Source organism: Podarcis pityusensis, assembly GCF_964106645.2.
Source record: "Podarcis pityusensis genome assembly, chromosome: 3".
NCBI lineage: Eukaryota > Metazoa > Chordata > Lepidosauria > Squamata > Lacertidae > Podarcis > Podarcis pityusensis.
The window spans coordinates 118502692-118527326 of NC_138026.1; the positions used below are offsets into that span (position 1 = coordinate 118502692).

General features: G+C 48.9%; 2 protein-coding genes across 4 annotated transcripts in view; both read right to left on the reverse strand.

The window, feature by feature from the left end:
* Positions 1-2392: 2392 nt before the first annotated feature.
* On the reverse strand, positions 2393-8973 carry LOC308474617 (serine protease 55-like). The gene is made up of 5 exons (XM_081001149.1): positions 8773-8973; positions 8331-8526; positions 6683-6924; positions 5160-5302; positions 2393-2822 (listed from the first exon to the last, which is right to left on the reverse strand). The coding sequence occupies exons 1-5, from the start codon at positions 8825-8827 to the stop codon at positions 2415-2417; spliced, it is 1044 nt and encodes a 347-aa protein (XP_080857275.1). The 5' UTR covers positions 8828-8973; the 3' UTR covers positions 2393-2414.
* Positions 8974-10703: 1730 nt separating this feature from the next.
* MSRA (methionine sulfoxide reductase A) overlaps positions 10704-24635 on the reverse strand; it is a 221730-nt gene continuing 207798 nt past the window's right edge. For all 3 annotated transcript variants that reach the window (XM_081001184.1, XM_081001185.1, XM_081001186.1), the window contains one exon: positions 10704-12580. In XM_081001184.1, coding sequence (XP_080857310.1) covers positions 12422-12580 — 159 coding nt within the window. In that variant the 3' untranslated portion in view covers positions 10704-12421. The remainder of the gene's footprint in view (positions 12581-24635) is intronic.

Genomic DNA, 24635 nt, shown 5'->3' on the forward strand with positions numbered 1-24635 from the left:
ATAGAGTCTGTGGGTAGGTTGAGTGAGTGTAGCGAAATAAGCTGAGTCAGGAACAGTTAGGAGCTAGGAAGACAAGTAAATATCTGAGAGGTGGTTTAGTGAGTGAGAGCAGGTAGCGGAAGTTATAGGTCTGGATAGGCACCCCATGATTGTAATTGACCGATACCGTTTATGAAACCACACGCTTGTTAAACTGCAATAAATAAACAGAAGTTTATGTTCCAACTTAACCCTGACTGGACTCAGTATTTTACCAGGTAGGGCCTGGGTGGTGGCAGCGAGAAATAAAGTGGTGGCACAGGGATCAATAGACGGTGAAACGTCCGGGGACCCTGTGTGATCGCCCCACCAAATAACTCTGGCTTCGTCACATCACGGATTACTGCAACGTGCTATTGCATTTGGTCAGGCAGCAGCAGCTACTGCAAAATGCAGCGGCCAGACTGCTCACAGGAGGCGGCTACTGGCAACAGGGTAGTCAGCTACTGAGATTGCTGCACCAATTGCCAATTTGCTACCTGGCCAGGCTCAAGGTTTTTGTGTTTATCTACAAAGCCCTAACCAACTTGGGCCCAGCGCACTTTGGGGTCCACTTGATTCCTTATACTACTGCTCGATCCCTGAGATCCTTGGGTGGGGCACGTCTGGTGGTTCCCCAAACCCCTGAGGTTCAGTCGGCCTTTACTTGGGACCAATCCTTTAGCATGGAAGGTCTTGCTCTGTGGCACTCCCTGCAGGTGGAGGCCCAGCAGGAATAATCCATGCTTTCTTTTAGACATCCCCTAAAACTGTGTGGCGAGGGACGTGGGTGGCGCTGTGGGTTAAACCACAGAGCCTAGGACTTGCTGATCAGAAGGTCGGCGGTTCAAATCCCCGCGACGGGGTGAGCTCCCGTTGCTCGGTCCCTGCTCCTGCCAACCTAGCAGTTTGAAAGCATGTCAAAGTGCAAGTAGATAAATAGGTACCACTCCAGCAGGAAGGTAAACAGCGTTTCCGTTCGCTGCTCTGGTTCGCCAGAAGCGGCTTAGTCATGCTGGCCACATGACTGTATGCCGGCTCCCTCGGTCAATAAAGCGAGATGAGCGCTGCAACCCCAGAGTTGTCCGCGACTGGACCTAATGGTCAGGATTCCCTTTACCTTTAAAACTGTGTGGCAGTGCATGCATTTGCAAAGTGATTTTTTAAAACAACGACAAGAACTAGTATTTATTATTTTTTTGTACTGATTTTTAAATGTAATTGTTGTAGTTTTAAAATTACAAGGGAAGGAATAAAATTACAGAAAGAAAAAAAGAAAGGGATGAGAGAAGATACCAAAAGAAAAGCAGTATCAGAGCAGACATGGAGAAAGATTACACTTGTTGAGGTTTAACGAACACTTCTACATATTTGGAAAAGAAAATATCACAGTAATTACCAATATGTGGAATGCAGAATAGGTTAAACAAAAACGTTAATCTTAATCTTTGGTGATGTTTTTATCTACCTCATTGTAATTTTGCATGCTGAATGCTGCCTTGGTGTATTTTTTTGGGTAAGCATTTCTGTTTTATCTAAGAAATAAATGGTCAGTACTATTGATTTGAATGCCTAATACATGCCAGGAGCTGCACAGAGATAAAGAAAGTTTCTCTCCCCCACAGCCAGTAAACAGCCTTAAAAAAAAGACACACACACACACACACACACACACACACAAAGGGTGAGGAAAGTGGCAGGAAGAGGGGGAAACTTTCCACAAGGCAGGGAATGAAAAGATAAAGGTGCAAGGAATGATTCCCATCTCCCACTGAGAACTTCTCAGCAGCCTCTTTGCAAACAATTGCTCTTACTGCAGATTTGCGAGCATACAGAGAGGCAAAACCCATTAATAACAGCACTATCAGTGATGCAAACGATCCTTCTGCAACCGGCTTCCTTCCAGATGTTGTGGATGACCCCTCCCATCATGATGTCATGGAGATTGAGATCAGGTGATTGACAGGTGAGTGATGCTGCCCATCTGTCAAAAGGGGACACACACACTCCTGTAGCATCCTGACCCGGAGTAGCATATCTGGTGGTGCAGGTCTGAGAGAGGAGGGCCAGAGGCAAATTCTGGATTGCCAGGGGTGGGCCAGAGGTGGCCTGTGGCCTACAGCAGCAGTTGATGTATGTACACAGCAAATTCTGTTGCAGCGCAGCCTCTCTCTGGCTGCAGTGTGCAGTGTAACCACAAGATGTCCCTCCGTATTGCAAAACGTGCCACTACTTGCAAAAATCCCCGAGAAGTCAGCCCTGGGGGAACGTGCAGGAAGCATGTTCATTTGATGGCCCTCGGGTTTCGTTTTCGGAGCTTTATTTATTTTACGCATGAAGAAAGCGAGCGAGAACTCATGCAACACAGAGAGAGGGCGTTTGCAAAGCGGATTTTATTACAATAAACGGAAAAGCATCGACATCAGAACAGAAGCAATGGCACAGGGGGCGGAAAGGAAGGGAGAGCCAGCCAAACCAGGAACGGGGATTTCGGGATGAGTTATGACAACGTCCACCCCTTCCGGGATTGATGGATTTTCTTCCTCAGCCATCACCTCTTCTATCTCAGCCAAACCGGGAGGAGGGATTTCAGAATCGGCTACAACAACGTCCACTCCTTCGGGGATAAATGGTTTCCCTTCCTCGGCCGTTACCTCTTCTATCCAGTTGAGGTAGCTGAAAACCAGAGTGTAGACAGCGGGGCTGCCCTTTCCTTCACAGGCCTCACCCTGACTGCCTAGTCCAACCGCAAACCATCTCCTCTCTTCTCCCGAAGTGCAAACCAAAGGAGCCCCACTGTCATCCTGGGAGAGGTCGGAAGGACACAAGAGAAAGAGGTCAACATCCTCATAGAATTGTGGCGTCGGAAGGGACCCCATGGTTCATCTAGTCCAACCCCCGCAATGTAGGAATTGCAATGAATGAATCCTTCGCAGATGACTACCCAAACTCTTGTTTACAAACCTTCAAGGTCACCTATTGCACTGATGAACAGCTCCTACTGCCAGAAAGTTATTCCTAAGGTTTAGTTGGAATCTTCATTCCTGCAATTCGAAAGCACTGTTTTCGGGCCCTACTTTCTGGAGAAGCAGAAAGGAAGCTGCCATCTTTGCACTATTATTCGCAGTGAGGGGTTGTTACACACCTGTTAGGTATCCCAAATCTCTCAAGGTCCATAGGCAAACTTTCCTCTCCACAAGCCCCAAAATTCACACAAAAGCCATTTGATGGGCAGCCAAAACACCAGAAAATAGTGCGCAAATGTTGGGAGTTTTCCACAATCCATCATCAGCCTAGGTGTTCAATGACTACACATCAAATGACTTTAAGCATCAAAAGCTTCTCCAAAGTTTAGTGACAATTGGGTTGGTCTAATCATGGAATGGCCCTAACGTGAATTGTGGATTTTCAGTTTTATCGGATAACTCAGACACTTTAGGGTTTTTTTTGTTACTAAAAGCTTCAATGGATACAACCAAAACAAAGGCACATTCTTCTCCATTTACCCCAATCTCCATTCATGCCTTTTCTTTCGTTATCTACACTGTGTTGAACATTGGGTGCCCCTCAAGGCAAGAGTCCTCTGCTCTCACAGCCTCAAAGCCCCCGACACGTGAAGGCGCACCATAGATAATAAATAGTAATAACGTGGTTTATAAATTCCCCACATTAATTCCTCACCCTCCCTTGTTCCCTTTCCCTTCTGCATTTTCCATACAGTTTCAACCAGTGCTATTTTTCCAGAAAAAGAGGGGCTGGAATTCACCAAAAACACCTCCCTCGTTCTCCTATAATGGCAATGGCGCCCACCTGAGAGGTGCTGGAACTAAGTTCTGTTGAGTTCGGGCTTGGGGGGGGGAGCCCTGGTTTCAACCCTCCTCTTGAGTAAAGAATATGCATCTCTTCCTAAAGAGTTTCCACCTCCAGCCACAAGCTCACTCCTCCGAACACACAGTGTGTAACAGTGGAGGCAGAAAAGCAGGACAAGAAAATTAGGAGGGGGAAGGAGAGGAGGGAACAATAATAAAAAATAATAATAATAATAAAATATTTATATCCCACCCTCCCCAGCCGAAGCCGGGCTCAGAGCGGCTAACAACAGTAAAATGATACAACATTCTAAAATCAGTTCATTATAAAATCAGTTCAAATCAGATTAATGGCAACCATTGGGATAGAGTTCCGTGAGGATTGCCAAAGGAGGGGGTCAGACTGTGCCTTGACCAAAGGCCTGGTGGAACAGCTCTGTCTTGCAGGCCCTGCGGAAAGATGTCAAGTCCCGCAGAGCCCTAGTCTCTTGTGACAGAGCTTTCCACCAGATCGGGGCCACGGCTGAAAAAGCCCTGGCTCTGGCTGAGGCCAGCCTAACCTCTCTGTGGCCCGGGATTGCCAAGATGTTTTTGTTTGAAGACCGTAAGGTCCTCAGTAGGACATACCAGGTGAGACGGTCCCTTAGGTACGAGGGTCCTAGGCCGTATAGGGCTTTAAAGGTCAAAACCAGCACCTTAAACCTGACCCTGTACTCCACCGGGAGCCAGTGCAGCTGGTATAGCACCGGGTGAATGTGATCCCGCGGCAAGGACCCCGTAAGGAGCCTCGCTGTGGCATTCTGCACCCGCTGGAGTTTCTGGGTCAGTCTGAAGAGCAGCCCCACGTAGAGCGAGTTACAATAATCCAGTCCGTCGCGTGGATCACAGTGGCTAGGTCACGGCGAGAGAAGTAAGGAGCCAACTGCTTAGCTTGGTGGAGATGAAAAAATGCCGCCTTTGTTATAGCTGCAATCTGCGCCTCCATGGAAAGGGAGGGATTACACCCAAACTCTTAACGAGAGGGAAGGAGAAAAGGGAGGGCGAGGAACAAACATAATCAAAAGGAGGGATAAAGGAACATGAAGACATCTCTCTTCCCCTTTTTGGAACTCAGAACAAGACTGGAGAACGCAGCTTGTATATCCCTGTAGGTGACCAGGACTTCCTCTACTTGTAAGCTTGCTAAAATAAGTCTTCCCCATCTCTCCGGAGGCTGTGCAGAGAAACATTAGCAGCCCCCAGGAAGCCCGGGGAAGAGATCGAAGATCATTACCGCATCCATCCTGCCTCCCCAGCCTGCGGCACAGCAGTACAGGGCCCGGTTCATTATACCTTGCAGGTCTCCTTCCCTCCTTCGTCAGAGACGGCGCACAGCATGCCCTCTGTCAGCCCCTGTACGCTCTTGGAACAGGTCTCCCCGCCGACCAGAGACATTTCCGTTTTCTTTAGCACTCTGGTCGGTGTGTTCTCATTGCCTGCAGGCACAGAGGAAAGAGGGGGAGGCAGCGCCATTCAGAAATGACAGGAGGAGGAGAGAGGGGTGAATGGGACGGCGGGGGCTTCGTTTAGGCCTCGCCACTCTGTGCAGTGCGGAGACTTGTGCTGCTCTGGAATTGAGAAAAGGAGAGGCTGTGTTTCTCAAAGCCCAAGAGGGGCCTTGGATGCTGGTGGCATGGCCTGCTGGCCAGGGCAAGGGCAAGGGCAAAAGATCTGGGCAATTCAGAGGCCAAAACTATAGCCTGCCAGCTACAAAGGCTGGTGTTTCCACTTGCTCTAGATCATTTTGTGCTGGTTCCTCCCAGTGAGCTCTCGTGGAGAGGTCTCTGTCACAAGCCACTGAGTTCCCAGTTCAATAATAACAATAATAATTTATTATTTATACCCCGCCACCTGGCAGGGCTTCCCCAGCCACTCTGGGCAGCTTCCAACAAAACATTAAAATACAGTAATGCATCAAACATTAAAAGCTTCCCTAAACAGGACTGCCTTCAGGTGTCTTCTAAAAGTCTGGTAGTTGTTCTCTTTGACATCTGATGGGAGGACGTTCCACAGGGCAAGTGCCACCACCGAGAAGGCCCTCTGCCTGGTTCCCTGTAGCTTTGCTTCTCGCAATGAGGGAACTGCCAGAAGGCCCTTGGAGCTGGACCTCAGTGTCCGGGCAGAACGATGGGGGTGGAGACGCTCCTTCAGATATACTGGACCGAGGGCTTTAAAGGTCAGCACCAACACTTTGAATTGTGCTTGGAAACATCCTGGGAGCCAATGTAGGATTTTCAAGACTGGTGTTATGTGGTCTCGGCAGCCACTCCCAGTCACCAGTCCAGCTGCTGCAATCAAGCTCAGAGTCCAACAGTTTTGGTTTCTCTCCGTTTTTCATTCCTAAAATCTCTCTAAACCTTAAGTTCGGTTATCTGTATCTTCCTATCAGCTTGGGGAGGAAAACCCTTTAAAGTTCTCACGAGAATTAATCAGCCCCTTAGTACAAATTTCTTGTTTCTATGCAATTTTGTCACACGCACACATTTTTACAAAGCAACTCTCCCTAACATAATGTGTTTTTCTGTATTATTTTACACCAGTACTTGAGTTTTCATGTACACGTTACACGAGCATATGAATTTTGTGCACGATACTTGGCTGGAGAACTGCACTGCAAAATTCAAATGCGAATTTCAAAGGGGACAGCTGCGTTTGGGTTCGCATGTGGTTTCGAAAACTGTGGATTTGATAGTTTCACCTTGAAGTGCAGACTGAGCCAATGGATACCTGCACATTCACACATCTGCGAGTGTATGTGTGTGTGGCAAACTCAGGGGAGTATTTTTGACTGAGCCCTGGACTAGAAAATGCAATACCAGGTGTGGCGGATCTCCAAGTTGCAGCCCAACAGTCTTGCCACGCTCCAAGGTCCTGCAGCAAGGGCAGGCAAATGGGAGTCCTCTCTTCACCGAACTCTACTGGGGAGGCCAGCAGGAGCAAAGCAACGTCGTTGTTCAGGTTTGTACAGTCAAACTCCTCGTGGATGAGCACCCTGTCCAACTTCATTCTCTCCAATTCATGCCCATTCAAAGCAACCACCACATGGAGATCTGAAGGACTTGGGGACAAAGGAAACAGAGGCAGAGCATCAACAAAGATCAAACAATGAACCCCAGGGCTGTGTCCCAATGAACCATTGACTTGAATTAGCATAAAACAGCTTAGAAAGGGTGGGGAAGGCTTGTGGGGCAACATTTGTGTGCTGGGATCTATGCGCTCTCCCCCCAACCCCCCACCATTCCCAAAACGAAGCAAAGCAAATGAGAGGCAAAGCCTCAGGCTGGTACTCAGAAAGTTGAACATGCAGCAAAACATTGCCGTGGGAAACATTCTTGTACAGGTTTCCTGAAAGCCAGCTCTGCCCTTTTTTCAGTACACTCCATTCCATTCCTTCTTTGCCCAGTTTTCCATTCCACCCACCCAACAGTTGGGCAGCGCTGTCCAATGGGCATGCTTAGTAGTCATTAAGCATTAAGCCATTTGACCTCCCTCTCCTTGAGTATTCTTTTTTCTAGCACAGTCGTACCTTGGATCTCAAATGTCTTAGCTCCAGAACAAACCGGCTCCCGAATGATTGAAACCCGGAAGTGAGTGTTTCGGTTTCCGAACGTTTTGGTGAGCAGCCAATCGGAAGTCGCGCTTTGGTTTCTGAACGTTTTGGAAGTCGAACGGACTTCTGGAACCGATTCCGTTCAACTTCCAAGATACAACTGTATTAAAACACACACACACACACACACAGCTGCACAGCTGCTCCTCTTACTCCTTCCCAAAGCACCCCTGGGCCACCCACTCGCCTGTCTGGGATGCCCACCTACTCACCTGGTCCATGTGCCGCCTGGCTGACTTGTCTCTCTGTCTTCCATTCTCTCATCTGTTTCCTTCCTCTTCCCCCTCTGAGTGTCTCTTTGCACCTTGTCAAAACCACCCCTTCCCCACAGGCCATGTCAAACTTCTACAGCTTGCCTGGAATGCTTGCTCACCTGGGTGGGCTGCCTGCCTGCTCACTCACCTGGGCCACCAGCTACCCGCCTTCCTGCCTCCTTCCCTTGTTCTCATCTCCAGTTCCCTCCTCCTTACCTGTTATAATGGCCTAACAGCTCTGCGACCCAAGCTTGCCATCACGCTGTAGTTCATAGCACCACCTGTCTGCAGCCAGGTGAACTGCAGCATGACGACATTCTTAAATTTTCATTATATATGTATTTGAACATGAGCCTGCTGATCCCTCCCTGTTGTGTATGGATGGTGCTTAGGATCCATACTCAAAGGAGGCCTTCGCGATTAATATATAGCATTATTATTTGAAGATTGCTCCAAAGAGTGTTTGGAGTGTGAGCTTCCTCAGGGACAAAGGTTATTTATGGATCATACTCTTAATTCATCCATTAAAATAACACAGGGAATTTTTTTTTTTTTTAAAGACAACTTGCTATCTACTTAAAGGGAATCCTCAGTACTCACAGTTCCTCCGTGTAGCAGTGAGCTGCAGACAGGACCCACCAACTGCTCAGAATCACACCTCCACAGAAATGCAGCTCATTTGATTGGATGCTGGCCTGCCAGGGAAGTATCTCGGAGGCAGTCGTTGCTCCTGATCCTGAGATGGCTTTGAATTCAGGCCACAGGCCACAATGCACAGGGGGCAAGGCCTGTAGCTCTGTCAAGAGATAGCAGAATTATTTCATTCCCTGAAAGATTTATGCCCATATGGCAGACTAGGGAAAGTGAGGCCGGGCTTGGCTGGAAGCGTGTGTCTTGGCCATGGGCCTTGCAGGACGATGACTTGTGTTTCAAACCTGTTTTCTTCCCCCCCTGGTTCCTGTGGACAGCACCAAGACTGAGGGCTTTTTGCCGCCTAGCTACCAGGAATAAACCAAGTACCGCGGAAACAGAATCCGTCTACCTGTATAGGAGATTCTCATGAAGGATGCTAGCAACAGGAGAAGGCGCTGTAGCATTTCAGCCTCGTTCTAAAGAGGCCCTCTGTCTTCATGTTCAGACCAGAAGCTACAAGAAGCAATCCCATCATTCCTCATTGTACGGGACATAAGCAATCTGTTTGCCTAGAAGTGACATCACTCACAGCTCCTCCCACATTGCCAGTCCCCATGTGATGTCACCCACCAGCCTGTTCCCTTGTGGTGATGTCATAATGGAATGCTGGGTCTGGCGGTGAGTTGGAAGGCCGGCAACCTGCGGATGTCTAGCCTCTGTTAAATTCCCCAGGGGACATCTGAATACTGGAAGGAGGAACCGTCACAAGGGAGCCAATGTCAAGTTTTGGCAATCCCAAGGAAGAAAAGGGAAGGTGGCTTTTCAAATGAGCTTCGTGTGTGTGTGTGTGTGTGTGTGTGTGCGCGCGCGTGCGCGCACACACACACACACACACACATAACCACCAGTCTCCGGGTATGTACTACCCAGAAACTTCACACCAGGTAGCATAATCCCCACCCCTGCTATTTTAGAAATTAAATTATATTAATGTAAAAAAACACTCACCAGGAATCTAGTGACAAATGCATCTGCTCTGTGAGGTTTTTTTGTACGCATTTTGGGTTAAAAATCTGCTTTCAATGTATAGGGCAGATGGGGCCCAATATGGCAGCTCCTCTAGCTATGTCAGGTCGCAGTGTCGTAATCCAGGTTACAAATAACCAGGAACCTTTTATGTGGTGGGTTGCCGAAATGCCTAAAAAAACCATGGAGATAATGGGCAGGTGTGTCTTGCATCCATGCGCAGCACTTACGAACATAAGAGACCGAGCGAAACCTCTTTCCAAATGGCGGCAGCCCAGCATAGCAATGCACATAGCCCCAAACAGCTGAAGGGGGGCATTTGTTTTCCAGAACGATAAAAACGGCTCCAGGCCGTTGCTGAGCTCAAGGCCCGTGGTATCCGATTTGCTAATAAATCCAATCTCTTTGTGCAAAAAGCACGGCGGCTTCAAGGCTGCAATTTCTTACTGCTCCTTGGAAATGGGCCTTCCCGTGCCAGAGGCCCTCACCCAGCAGCGGGAGAAAAATAACACTCTCCCGCCGCCCGGCCAATACTAACCAAAGAGGTGAAGGCAGCCATGAGTAAAGAATCAGCTGCAGCGCTATTATGCTCTATTCCCCTTTTCACCCCTGCGCCTGGGAAATTAGATAGGGCCAGGTTCCTTGACGGTGAACAACAGAACAATTCGGAGGTATAACGCTTCCACACAATGCGCTCTGTTACTATAGGAACCATGCCTTCTAAGGATGAGGGGGGCAGCTCGGGAAGGAGGGCAGAATCACATGTTAGACCCTAACCAAGGACAAACATTGAAAAGGATGGGTGGTGGTGGGGAATGTTGCTCACCACCGAGCCACTTTGGCCCCACGACCATGGGTGCCATACAGCGTGCATGGCCTTGGCACCAAAGGGGGTGCCCGACCCCTCCATGGGGAATTTCGTGGGTGCCCCGGGGAGTTGGCGCCTACGCCACGTGACCCATTCCCACCACCCAACTGCAGGGCAGAAGGAGAATGCCCTGAAGTGGTCATGGGTCTGTGGCTTTGAGCATGTGGCCATCAAAACGATCCAACCCACATTTGTTTGCCATGGCAGAGCAGATGGAAGCGGGCAGAACGGTGGTGCAAGGCTTGATTAGATGGTTGGCGTTCCAGCGGTGGGCATCTCAGCAGAACCTCAGTTATGGAGGGACCTGATCTGTAGCTTTACAGAGGAGAGTTGTAAATGTAGCTGAATCTCCAAGCTCAGGTCGGCAGCCTTGCTGTATAGAGCCAAAAAGCAGCTCCAAGGCTTGGGTACGTGGACTCGAGATAACAGCACAGAAAAAAGACATCTTTTTTCCTTAGCAACCTGTCGCTCTTTATTGCATTACATTTGATACAGTCTCCTTGCCGATCCAGACCACCCCCTGGGTCAAGAGAAGCCAGGTTTCTTCAGCTTTCCCCATGTCGTAGCTGCTCTCGCAAATAAGAAACAACTGCATTCTTTACAACTGAGTGAAGGACTGGGGAGAGAATCACAGGAGTCCTTTTTGGGGGGATAGGGGTGGGAACTGCATGCCATAGACATCTGGGGCAGTAACAGAAGGGTACCCATGGGCCGAGGATCTTATAAAACTGCACATCTGATGCTACGGAAATCAAACCTTGCGGCTCCTCCTTCAGTCAAGAGACTTCCCCACAGTCCAAGCTCTCAATTTTCACACTTATTTCCAGCAAATTCCCCGCCCCGAGAGGACAGCAGAAGCTTTTATATGCCACAGCTACAAAAGCATCTCAGTTGTGCCCACGTAGCTCCCCTCCCGAAATGCCTTCCGACAGAATTAACTTCTGCAAGAGCACACATAAAAGATCGGTGGCTGCCTGAACCCACAGAATTAAGGCATTAGCTGAACACAGATTGATATAAGTGAGCTCTGGCACCAGTTTCAAAACGAATTCACACCATTAGGATTCCATCGTGGGAGAAGAAGGGCCATTCTTGTCATCCCCACCCTCTCTCGTCACATTATCGCCCCTAAACCGCTGCATGAATTGGCGTTGGGAGATGTGAAGACTGCTTTCCTCACGCTGGGGTGTCATGCTGGTGATACAGAACTCTACAAGACTGGCTTCTAAATCCTGTGGGGGGGGGGGGAGTCTGCAGAGCTTGCTCGCTTCAAACCTTCAGCCCTGGTGCATGGAGGATGGTGGAGGTTGGGTGACAGGGAAACAACAGAAGGTGGGGGCAACCAGAATATCCCCGCCAACCCTGCAAAACATTCTAACCCCGTGAATGGGGCTTGAACAACCGAACGGGGGCTTTGCAAGTATGAGCAAAGAAGCTAGAGGGGTGTGCAGATATTTTGCTCTTTCTCTGTTGCCTGCTTCTCAAAAGGCTTTCACTCCCATCATCTTGTTTTTCTATCTCTTCTCTCTCCTGCATGGGAACACACAGCCTTGCCTTCCACACCCCCTTCAGATTCCAGGGCTAATGTTGGTACACAGCGTGAAACACCCAGTCCATCCCTGGGTTCCACTGCAGAGACTACGCCCACCTAGGTGGTTGTGTTGGGATTCCGAGCCATGTAGATTCCGCAAAAATACACATTACAGGCCTTCCTGGACTGCACCACTTCAGAGTGTAGAACGGGGGAGTGTGTTTTTAAATGCTCCCCTTTCTTTTTTTAAAAAACCCAAACACTTTGTGCGTAGAAAATTAATATTCCAGGCTATGGCAGTACACCAGTTGAGGCATCCGATGAGCTGATTTTCTTTATGCTGTGAATTCGTTTTTACTTATATGGAGGAGCATGAAACAAAAGTGATTTTCCCCGTCTGCATCCTGAAGTGGTGGAGTCCAACAAGGACTCCAGGCATGTGGCTCTGCTAAATGTATAGCTCAGCTCTCAGCCTTTCCTTGCAAGCAGGTGCCTTTGATTTCACGGCATTCACTCGTGGGGAGAGCACCCCAAAGACTGCAGCCAAATGGTAGGAAAGATTCAGAGCATGTCCCTTTGCGTCCGACATCTTGCTTTAAGGTGCTGAGGTGGTCGCAGGAGGAAAGATCTCTTTTAGACGCCGATGGGGCAGGAAACCCCAGTGCCTCCAAGTCCGCAGTAGCCATTAGGGTGCTTGCTCAGGTACTGCTGGTGATATTCTTCCGCGTAATAGAACTCTGGAGCCTCGCGGATCTCAGTGGTGATCGTGCCAAAGCCATTCTCCGTCAACACCTGCAAGAGGGAGGAAAAGGAGGGAGAATCCCATTAGGAATTGTTTGCACTGAGGTAAGAAATTCATTTGCGTGATCCACCAGCCAACAATCAGAGGCTAGAGCCCGATTCAGGAGTCTATAGCTTGGGGGTCTCCACACACACAGTTGCACATGTGAAAACTCCCCCGGACTCTGCAAACCTGATAGTTCAGGGCTGCAAATTCCAGAGAAGTCTCTGCATGGTGAACTATATCAGGGGTGGCCAACTCCCAAGAGACTGCCATCTACTCACAGAGTTAAAAACTGGCAGTGATCTACCCCCTTTTTTTGGGTTCAGGTCAAAGTTGTTGAGCTCTGTTTAGGAAGGAGGAAGGCCCATTTTGGGGGGGGTTGGGTCAAAGTTGTTGAGGAGGTAAAATGTTGAACTCTTTTTAGGGGCGTCACAGTTGTTCAGCATCTTTGGGGAGAGCCAATGATCTACCAGTGATCTACTGCAGACGTCCAGTGATCTACCGGTAGATCACGACCTACCTGTTGGACATGCCTGAACTATATGCTTGGAGACCCCCCCCCCCTATATGTGGGCGTCAGGAGAGGAGTCCACAGTGCCAGGGTGGGGGCTACCCAGGGAGGACATAAGAACGTAAGCAGAGCCTGCTAGATCAGGCCAGTGGTCCATCTATTCCAGCATCCTTTTCTCACGGTGGCCAAGCAGATGCTCCAGTCCCATGAGAGTTCCTTCCTTATTGTTGACTTCCTTCCATTTCTGGGTGTGTGTTTAAAGAACCTTTTCTCTTAGTTGCATGGCTTGGAGTGGGGGGAAAGTGGGGTGTTTTTTTTACCCCAGCTGTCAGAGAACAAATTGGAAGCAAATTGGGGTGTGTGAAATTACTTTCACTTGCTTTCCAGAATGGAAGCCATATAGGTCTACTGTACTACAGAAAATGGGGGTGGGGGCATTCACTATATACCGGAGACTTGTTCCAATCCCTTGGTTGCAAAAAAAATGGATTTCTTTGATCCAATTCCTCCAGACAAAGACTGGCTATTTCCACTGCTATGGGGGATCCCATCTAACCCCTTTATCTTGCCAAAGTTTTGGGTTAAAATAAATGGTTCTTACATAGTGCAATCTCAGCCAAGAAGGAAATGGAATGAGTGGGAGGATGTTTGTAGAGCTGATTTCTCAGAAATGGGGAGCAGGTAATTCTTCATTAGGTGAGTAACCTGATATCTATAATCACCTGGGAGAGACATACCCAGCCAGTCATATCCATCTTGGAACGGAGTCCATAAGCTGACCTCATAGAGACAGCACACAGCCCAATTTTGGGTCTTTCTGTTGTCGGCTTTCCCCCCATTTTTTTTCTTGTTCCCCATCACCCCCTGCCATGCGTAGCATTCCACCTGATTTCGAGTCCTGAGAACTCGAAAGCTTGCCACAATTTTGCAATGTTTTCAGCTGACCTTAATAAAGGCATTGCCTAGCTGTGGATTTGAGGAGTTTCCCCTTCTCCATGGACCAACAGATCTACCTTTGCTTTTTACGTGCGAACAATTTGAATGTAGGAGAAAGCCTGTTGGTTTCCTTGAACCCTGTTTACTTATGTATCTCTTCAGTTTATATCCTGCCCTTCTTCCCAAAGGAGCCCGGGGGGAATGTGACCAAGAGAGCCAGTTTGCTTTAGTGGTTGGCGTGTCATACTAGGACAACCGGAGAGGACAGTTCAAATCCGCACTCAGGCACGGAGTTCAGTGGGTGACCTTGGGCCAGTCTCTGCCTCTCAGCCTAACCTACCTCTCTGGGTTGCTGTGAAGATGAAATGAAGAGCAGGGTGAACTACAACACACTAATAAATAAAGAGTTAAATCCCGAGTCTTCGCATTTAGCGAAGCAGGCATGGCTCCAGGGGGAGGAAAAGGAGGGGGGAAATCTATTTCCCCTAACGGCGGAAAAGGTGTTTGGAAGAATCCAATTCCACGGAGTTGGACTGTTGTTGTTTTGGCTGCTGGCACCATACCGTGGGGAGTCTAAGATGGTGCGAAAAAGGAAAGAAAAGGAAGGCTTTCTTGTTTACATCCAAAGTCTGAAAGTGGTGTGCTGTGAATAAACAAAGGATGCTCCCCCAAAATGCTGTGTCAGCGAAAGGCCCTCCCAGCAAAACAGCTCTGCGGAACATGCCTCTGAGCCAAAGGCGTACAGCAGCAGCTCAACTTTGGCCTTTTTGCGCTCCCTCATTTTTCCAGAGCGCCCTGTTTCTGGATGCCTTCAAATGGCACCCTGTTCCTCACACACGCACCCATCCGTGCCTTCTGAAGGCAGAGCAGCTAAAACAGAGTTCGCATGCAGCTGCACTTCTGAGCAAAGTCAAATCGTCATCCTGCGGTTTGGGGATAGCAGAAACCAGGTCACCTTTCTTCATTCCTGGGAACGTAAGATCTGAGAACAGGATGCAACGGGAGGCGGCCCAGGCGCCAGTTCTGGCTGGCAGAGAAGCAACTTTCGACCTGTAACTCGCCCACGTTCTCCTAGCAGATAAAAGGAGCCCTCCAGACCCTGCCAGTCTCTGCGCGGCCCACGCGCGCTTGCTGCAGGATCGGCTTCCGACCTTGCTTTTGCCACAAGCCTGCTGGTGGCAGCTGATAAATCAGGGACAGGAGCTCAGACTCTGACCTCTGTGCCCTCCTTATATTGGCCTGCTGACGAAACCAGCTGCTAAAATCTCAGAAAGGGGTCTAGGGGTTAGGACAGGCTGTTCGGTCCTGCAGAGGAGACTTTTAAGTTAAAAAAAGAGAGGATAATTTAAAGTGCAAATTGTGCCCTCTCTTTTTTCCAGCTCTCAAGGGTGCTGGGCACAACTTCCGCTCAGAGGCTCCCTTTCTGTCCTCCAAACAGGAACCGTGCTTTGCTTTTAACCCCTGCAGATCTGAGTGTGAAATATTCACCTGAGAGGCTGGCTGCTTTGACAGCTGCCCATCGCAAGGGACACCTAAGCTTCTGGCTGCACCTGTCCCCCCCAAATAGCCGCTGGACTATGGAGGCCAACCAGAGTGTGAGCAAGACGCATTCACCATGATAAATTTATTGGGGCAAGATTGGAACGGCCCCGTTTCCCATCTCTGGTGAAAGTTGCAGAAGCTCCAATATGCAGGAGAAAGTTAATCTGTGTATGTGGCTGAGGGTTTATCCACCTTCTGCCCTGCATGCCTTCTAGGCAAAGATATGAACTTTCCTGATCCATACCCGAGTGCATTTTCTTTGTTTTTGCCCTGCAGCTTTCCTTGAGGAAACCTGATGATTACCACTGAAATGAGTAAACAGCAATTCAGGTTTTCTGTGAATTGCCGTTTGCTCCTAATCAGTGGCCAATAGTGGGTTTTTTTGGGGGGGGAAGCGGCAAGGTACCCCCCCCAAAAAACCCCCACTTGAACAAGGACCTGGAAAGACCAAACCTCCGCCTAGCAATGTGGAGCAAAGTTTAAGTGTGAGCCCTACGTTTTCCTTTAGACATTATAGCAAAACGTACTTCATCCGATCCCATTTTCCTGAAACAGCCCCAACTGACTAATCCACTAGGAAGCCACTCACCCACCTGCTTGCCCATAATTTGTATGCTGGGAGAAATCAGGGAAAGCTTCTTTGAAATGGCATAAAAAGCACATATGCTTAGGAATATTAGGTGTTAGGAAGGCAGGAAACTGCCCTGTCTATGTCAGACCAAGGGCTAAGCTGACTGTATTGCCTTCAGCAGCCTTCTTCAGACTAGTTGTTTGGGGACTACAGATTCCCTAACTGGCACAGCCAATAGTCAGGGAAGGAGTGAGCTAGAGACCAAACTATCTGGAGGGCACCTGTTTGCTTAAGACAGGTCTACACTGACTGACTGGGACTCTCCCAGGTATTACGCCTGGGCAAGAGCGGTCCTATTTTTGTCCGCAAAACGCTGGAGATTTTGCAGGGGGTGTTGTGCTCCAAGAAAGGCACGGTTCCAGGATCGGACACCTCTTGAAAACCTTCTTCTCTTTTATTGTGTGTTAGTCCTTGCAGCTATTGCTCTTCTCAACTTGGTAGCTGTATCTCTTCTGGAGGGCTAGCACCTCCCACGCCACATTCCCACCGTACCACTTTAACAGGCACAGTGTCCCCCGGCAAATCCTGGGACCTATAATTTGATAAAGGTGTTAGAGGAGACCTCTCACAAAGCTACAGCTCCCAGCACCCTTAACAAACCACATTTCCCAGGATTCCTTTGCGGGGGGAGCTGTTAAAGTGTATGCGAGTGCTTTAAATGTATGGCGGGGCCTCTCTCTCTCTCTCTCTCTCTCTCTCTCGCTGCCTTTTAAACAGGGTGTGGTCTTATAGACTACATGTTCTGCCCCCCTGTTAGAGTTGATCTCCTTCCCGACTTCCATCCTATTGCTCTCTTTCCAGCCACGGCAGAAGCACCAGATGCACGAGAGGGAAGAGGCAGGCGAGGGAGATGGAGGGAGGGAGAGTAACAAGGAATGCACCGTGCCTTTCCAAGAGAACTTGGCGTTTGCAGCCCCTCTCCTTCCCTGCCAGCCATGGAACAGCAGTGACTTGGCAAGAGTTAAAGAGACAGATGTCAGTCTCATCTGGTTGCTTTGGCTCCAGTTGTTTGTTCAAAATGAACAGCGAAGCCAAGCAAGCGTGGGGGTCTTTTGTGCCCAGAGAGAAAGGAAATGAGCAAAGCCCTTCTGGTCAGCACTCTGACTCTTGAAGCCCATGTTGGTTTACATGGCTTGAATGAACGTGACGAGGCTTGCAAGGCACAATTGGGAGAGAGAGAACCATGAGGCCAAAACTTCAACAACAGAGAGAAGGGTGTGCTTGACAGCCCCTGCGTTTTGTGGAATGTGCAGAAAGGAGCAACTGATCCTTTTAGCATATTCCAGAGCCATGGCATTGACTCATCTTGAGTGACCAGAAGACCAAAATAAGGCCTTCCATCATGGTCTGTGATGCAAGTACTGATGTCCCATTGGCTTCGCTCGAGCAAGTTCATGACTTTATTACATCATGAGGTTTGGTAGACAAAAGCCTGCTTCTGACGCATGAAATGGACAGAAAGGGGACTGGTTTATACAGACAGGTAAGTTACCGAGCAATAGACCAGGTTAACAAAGTAAGAGGGTGGGGGGGAAATTGGGAAAGCAAAACACAAAGAAAGAATGCTTAGGAACATGGCCTTATCTCCTACTGATTCCTTTAGCAACCAAGCCTTCAAACAAGCATGATCATAGGTCGGTGCCACCCAGCGGCAAGTGGATTTTTCAAAGGAAGACATGACCAGACCGCATCTGAATCGCATGTATTTTGCATGTGCCTTTCATGTAAAAGACATACATTTTACATGAAATACGCACTTTTTGATGCATTTCAGTGCATTCACCTGTAAAGCACGTATTTTGAGAACATCCTCTGTGTACTTTGTGCACACTGAAAATGCACTGCAAAATCAGTGTAATTTGTGTAGTTCTGAGAGTTCAGGAGTGTTGGATTGGGCTGGACCACTGTGAAAAGGGGACGAAACGCATTCCTCCCCGATCCCTAATTGCTACAGAACCACCATCATGTAGACCTTACTGGCTGCCATTAAGCGCACTGTGCTTTATTTTGGGCATTAGTCTGTTATAAAAGAATTGCAACTGCATCATAGGGGCCTCGGCACGACCTCCTTGCTCCACAGTAATGAGGTTAGCATACGCCACTCTCTGTGCCACTGCAATGAGGCACATCTACAGAACCAGGAAGTTCGGATATACAAAGTTGTAACTGCACTTCATGGGTCCCTGTCATATTTGGTCAATTGTGCGACTACTTCTCAGTGCAGAGCTTGACAAACATAAATTTTGTACACTGGCTGACCAGGTGGAAAATGCATATTAGGCAGCATGGACAGTCCCATGTAAGCGGAGACCAATTTGCCTCTGTGCCCTTCATTGCTGGGTTCACATTATTCCATAATAATGTAAGAAGAAACCCATTGGATCAGGCCCAAAGGTCATCTAAGCTAGCATCCTGTTGTCACGGTGGCCAACTAGATGCCCATGGAAAACTCGCGAGTAGGAGATGAGTGCAACAGCACTCTCCCCATTTGTGATTGTGATAGAGGTCAACCCATTTGTCTGCCACAAAAAACTCCGAATAGTGCAAAAAAAAATGAAACTGAATGCACACATTTGAAAAAGGAACACAGGGAGGAAAACATGATGCAATGCAAACAGATCTCAAGCAACACCAACCGGCCTGCATTGCCCAGCACCACTCACTGAGTCTAGGGGTTTTTTTGCATCATAGTTTCACAGCGCCAATCCTGATGGACTACACATGCTCTCGTTGGTGCTGGAAGAGAATGAAGTTGTGCGTTTATTGCTGTAAAAGTTTATTTTATTTTATTTTATTTAAAAAAATGAATATTCTGTGCAGGCAGCTGATGTGGTACAGTGGCTAGAGTGTTTAAGGCCAGTGAGATCTGGATTTAAATCCCCGCTGGGTGGGTCAGTCTCTATATCTCATAGGGTTGTTGTGGGGACAAAACGGAATCTGCCTTGAGCTCCTTGAAGGACAGGCAACATATAAATGTAGTAAGCAAGTAAAAGTGCCCTGTTTTGAAAAGCAGTTCAAAGTACAGTGGTACTTCGGGTTACAGGTGCTTCAGGTTACAGGTGCTTCAGGTTACAGACTCCACTAACCCAGAAATAGTACCTTGGGTTAAGAACTTTGCTTCAGGATGAGAACAGAAATTGTGCTCCGGTGGCGTAGCAGCAGTGGGAGGCCCTATTAGCTAAAGTAGTGCTTCAGGTTAAGAACAGTTTCAGGTTAAGAACGGACCTCCAGAACGAATTAAGTTCTTTACCCGAGGTACCACTGTATGGTTTTAAAGCTATGGTGTCCAGAGGAGGGCAACCAAAATGGTCAAAGGCCTGGAAACGATGCCTTATGAGGAACGGCTAAGGGAGCTGGGCATGTTTAGCCAGGAGAAGAAGAGGTTAAGGGGTGATATGATAGCCATGTTCAAATATATAAAAGGATGTCACATAGAGGAGGGAGAAAGGTTGTTTTCTGCTGCTCCAGAGAAGCGGACACGGAGCAGTGGATCCAAACTACAAGAAAGAAGATTCCACCTAAACATTAGGAAGAACTTCCTGACAGTAAGAGCTGTTCGACAGTGGAATTTGCTGCCAAGGAGTGTGGTGGAGTCTCCTTCTTTGGAGGTCTTTAAGCAGAGGCTTGACAACCATATGTCAGGAGTGCTCTGATGGTGTTTCCTGCTTGGCAGGGGGTTGGACTCGATGGCCTTTGTGGTCTCTTCCAACTCTATGATTCTATGGTTTTCCCAGTAGTGATGTATGGAAGTGAGAGCTGGATCATAAAGAAGGCTGATCGCCAAAGAATTGATGCTTTTGAATTATGGTGTTGGGGGAGACTCTTGAGAGTCCCATAGACTGCAAGAATATCAAACCGATCCATTCTTAAGGAAATCAGCCCTGAGTGCTCACTGGAAGGACAGATCCTGAAGCTGAGGCTGCAATACTTTGGCCACCTCATGAGAAGAGAAGACTCCCTGGAAAAGACCCTGATGTTGGGAAAGATGGAGGGCACAAGGAGAAGGGGACGACAGAGGACGAGATGGTGGGACAGTGTTCTCAAAGCTACCAGCATGAGTTTGACCAAACTGCGGGAGGCAGTGGAAGACAGGAGTGCCTGGCGTCCTCTGGTCCAGGGGGTCACAAAGAGTCGGACACGACTAAACGACTAAACAACAACAACCACTGTATTAACCATTCAGTTGAAATTTGAGGGGTATCCAGACCCTAGCTAAATGCTCACAGATGCATGGCTCTTTAAACAGAGGTCGCACAGAACCCGGATGCTTTCGAAACGGTTCCCTACTTTTAGCAATTGCCACTCGATCCCGAAAGTTGAGAGCCGGAAAGATCCGTTAGTCGCTGACCTTCTACGGCAAGTGAAGCTACATCAGCAACAACAACAAAAAGGGGGAGCGCCGATTGTATGTGCCTCTTTGCATACGCACATCAATGCATGCGAGAAGAACGGCCGCTTTGTAGAGAAACTTGCCAGCAAGCCTACTTTTGGTGCCATCTGCTCCAAAGAGAGTGAGCACCTGTTCGGAGCAGCTGCTGAACGCGGAACGTAGGTAAGGGAGAAATCAGTTTCATTCTCGACTTGGCCTGCTGCAGGTAGCACATGGGCCTCACCAACGGGAATGCCAACTGTTCCCTTTTAAGCTTGTCCTAATTAGGAAGCGGGGAGCGTTCTGAAATCTCAAAACTGTTTGGTTAGATTATTACAGGAAGTTCCAAGAGAAGAGAGGGTGGCGAGCCTCCTCCCTTTCCCGAACGTCAGTTTCGGTTGCTCTTTTTATCAAGGACGCCAGCTTACTGCTGGGCAAGGGGTGGGGAAGAGTGGAAAGAGCATCCCAAACTCCCTTTCGCACCTTAACCCAGCCTTCATTGGCACGGTCCCTATCAGTGGAGCATAAACAGCCCTCCGGCTTTCATCTGCAAGTGAGTCTTCTGCATGTGATGCTTCTATCAGACACTAAAAATACTGCCTCCCCATTTTAAACAGAACATTTCAGAACAAGGGTTTAGATTGCAATGAGACCCGCGTGGGGAGGCCTGGAAAAGCGCCAAAATTGCTGAGAAGAGAGAAAGTGTTCCTTCCCCCCAAAATGTAACATGAGAAGAGCCCGGGTGCTGGATCAGGCCACATGGAGGCACATCTAATCCAGCGTCTTGTTTCCTGCAGTAGCCAAGCAGATGTCCCAAATGGGAAGCCCACAAGCTGGGCATGGGGGCAATAGCCGCCTCATGCTCTTCTCCCCCAGTGTTTAGAAATGTGTTGTCTCTGATCCCGGAGAAGGCATATAGCCATTGGTAGCTTTATTCTCAATGAATTGGTCTAAGCCATGCATGTCCAAAGTCCCTTCCGGGGGCCTAATCTGGCCTGCCGGTCAATTAGTCCGGCCCCTGTGGCAGTTTATTTCCTGGGGTAAAATCCTTAAAAAGGTCAACAATCCTAAAGAAAGGTCAACAACTTTGGTTGGCCCTTTGGTCAGCCCTCACGGCCCTTCACTTCATCAAATCTGGCTCTCTTTGAAAAAAGTTTGGACACCACTGTAATCGGTCCTTAAAAGCCGATTAAGTTGGTGACCACTGCTACACCTTGTGGGAGTGAATTCTACAGTTTGCTTTGTATAAAGAAGCACGTCCTTTTTCTCTGCCTTGAATCTCCCGACATCCAGTTGCTTCGGGGTTCTAGTAATACAAGAGGTTGAGAAATAACTGCCTCCCATCCACGTCTTCACACCATGCATGCATTCATGTACCTCTGTCTTGGTCCTTCTTTCTCTCTATTTTATTAAACAAAAAAACTTTCCACATAAGGAACCTCCTGGCCATGCTTGCTACCCTTCCCTGCGCCTTCTCCTGTCCTACAGTAGTCTTCTTGAAGTCACAGAACTGACCACTAGGCCCGCCCTTCCCCCTCCGGCCGCTCATTCTGGATCCCTCCCAAGCAGACGAAGGCAGCACCAAGGGGCCTGTCTGCCCTGTCGCTCAGCAATGTGCAGGACTCTCCTCGATCGGGATGTCCGAGGGGGGGGGAGGGCCTGCAGGACTGGGACTGTCCTGCTGTTGGGTAGAGAGGACAACCTCTGACCCATCTCTCTCTGCAGCTGCACTCACACTGTGACTCTCAGCCTCTAGCCCTGACCTGGAAGGTCCTCCTCCTGATCTCCCTCTGCTGCTGATTGCTCAACCCATCTGCTTCTAACACCTCCTAGTTCATCACTTCCCTGGACTGCTCTTCAGTGTCCCAGTACCACAGTCTGGGGTCCATGTTATTGTCTTCTGTGTCCTCCCTGGAAGGCTTTTGGGTGGGTGGCTCCCACACTCTTCCTCACCCAGCCAGTTCCTGACAGATGGACTGTTGGTTTGATTTGGCATAATCTTGAAAAGCAGAGGCATCACCTTGCCAACAAAGGTCCGTATAGTTAAAGCTATGGTTTTCCCAGTAGTGATGTATGGAAGTGAAAGCTGGACCATAAAGAAGGCTGACCGCCGAAGAATTTATGCTTTTGAATTATGGTGCTGGAGGAGACTCTTGAGAGTCCCATGGACTGCAAGAAGATCAAACCTATCCATTCTGAAGGAAATCAGCCCTGAGTGCTCACTGGAAGGACAGATCCTGAAGCTGAGGCTCCAAGACTTTGGCCACCTTAGGAGAAGAGAAAACTCCCTGGAAAAGACCCTGATGTTGGGAAAGATGGAGGGCCCAAGGAGAAGGGGACGACAGAGGACGAGATGGTTGGACAGTGTTTTCGAAGCTACCAACATGAGTTTGACCAAACTGCTGGAGGCAGTGGAAGACGGGAGTGCCTGGCGTGCTCTGGTCCATGGGGTCACGAAGAGTCGGACACGACTAAACAACAACAAAGCTTCCTGTGCTCCTAACACTTAGCCTTGGGTCGATGGTGGGAATTTAAAGTAACAGTTCTTCTTATAAAAGGGGGGAAGTCAACATGGAGGTAATTCTGCCGCCCAGCAGGGGTCCCTTCAGTTTGCGTCATTAACCGAGCCTGCAAGTGCCATGGTTTGATCTACAAGGGCTTGGCTCTCTCTTCGCTGCTAATCTCGGTACCATGTAGAGCTCCCAAATGAATAATGTAGTGTTTGTGTTTTCCAAGCCAACTCCATTATCTCGCAAGGTACACCTGGCATATACGAGGCAGATTTCCCTTCATCGAAGTACGCAGGCAATGGCTTGAGCTTTTGAGATGGAGAGAGTTTTAAATCAGAGTTTAGATACTGACAGTCGTGCAAGCGTTTCCCATGGTCACCTTCACAACAAAGCCTGAGCCCAATATAACACCGGGCCCGGGGTGTGTGTGTGTGTGTGTGTGTGTGCGGAGAACGGCTTGGAAATAAAAAGGAACCTCCTTTTTTTGCTTTGCAGCAAGAAATAGGAAGACGATAGCATCTGGCAAGATGTCTGGACCAGCCCATTGTGTCATCCTACTCAAGACACGATGGCACAACCTACAAGTCTGGCAATGTTCATGGCACTCCATTCATGGATTCCTTCCACTTCTCCATTACACGGCAGCAGGAGGAGGAGACGGTTACTGAAGCTGTGCTCGGTTCCTCACTCAGTCTCCTCTGCCCCCCGATGGAGGGAACGTTGGGGAGCTGCCCCCCAAAAAAATACTGGGGGGGGCCAAAAACGCTCGGGCCCCTGGAGTTGGTGCCCCTGCAGCCATGTATAAAATTCTGCATAGCATGGAGGAAACGGATGAGGTGGTGTTTTTCTCCTGTCTTGTAATACTTGAAGCACCCAATGGCGGCCAGCCAATGAGGTGGAATGTTGGGAGATTCAGGAAAGAGAAGGAAAATACTTTTCCATGCAGCTCATAGGAATTTGTTCCCGCAAATGTGGTGGTGGCCAACAGCTTGGACAGTTTTAAAAGAGGATTAGACAAATTTATGGGGAGTAATTTATGGGGACGCGGGTGGCGCTGTGGGTTAAACCACAGAATCTAGGACTTCCCGATCAGAAGGTCGGCGGTTCGAATCCCCATAACGGGGTGAGCGCCCGTTGCTCTGTCCCTGCTCCTGCCAACCTAGCAGTTCAAAAGCACGTCAAAGTGCAAGTAGATAAATAGGTACCGCTCCGGCGGGAAGGTAAACGGCGTTTCCGTGCGCTGCTCTGGTTCGCCAGAAGTGGCTTAGTCCTGCTGGCCACATGACCCGGAAGCTGTATGCCGGGATCCCTCGGCCAATAAAGCGAGATGAGCACCGCAACCCCAGAGTCGGTCACGACTGGACCTAACGGTCAGGGGTCCCTTTACCTTTACCTTAAGACTATTAATGGGAGAATAAGACTAACCACAATTGCTATGTTCCGCCACCCCTGTTGAGAGACAGCATACTTCTGAAAGCAGTTGTTGGGTATCAGAAGTGAAGATACGCAGGTCTTGCTTTTGGGTTTCCCCACAGGCGTCTGGTTGGCCACTGTGAAAACAGGA

Bases quoted from the DNA above. Each gene is read 5' to 3' on its own strand.
- LOC308474617 (XM_081001149.1), bottom strand. From the start codon at position 8,827: ATGCTACAGCGCCTTCTCCTGTTGCTAGCATCCTTCATGAGAATCTCC. The intron at 5,303-6,682 runs GTATTGCATTTT...CTGTGCCTGCAG, and splicing joins TTGGAGATCCGCCACACCTG to GCAATGAGAACACACCGACC. The intron at 2,823-5,159 runs GTATAATGAACC...GACCTCTCCCAG, and splicing joins GAGGGAAGGAGACCTGCAAG to GATGACAGTGGGGCTCCTTT.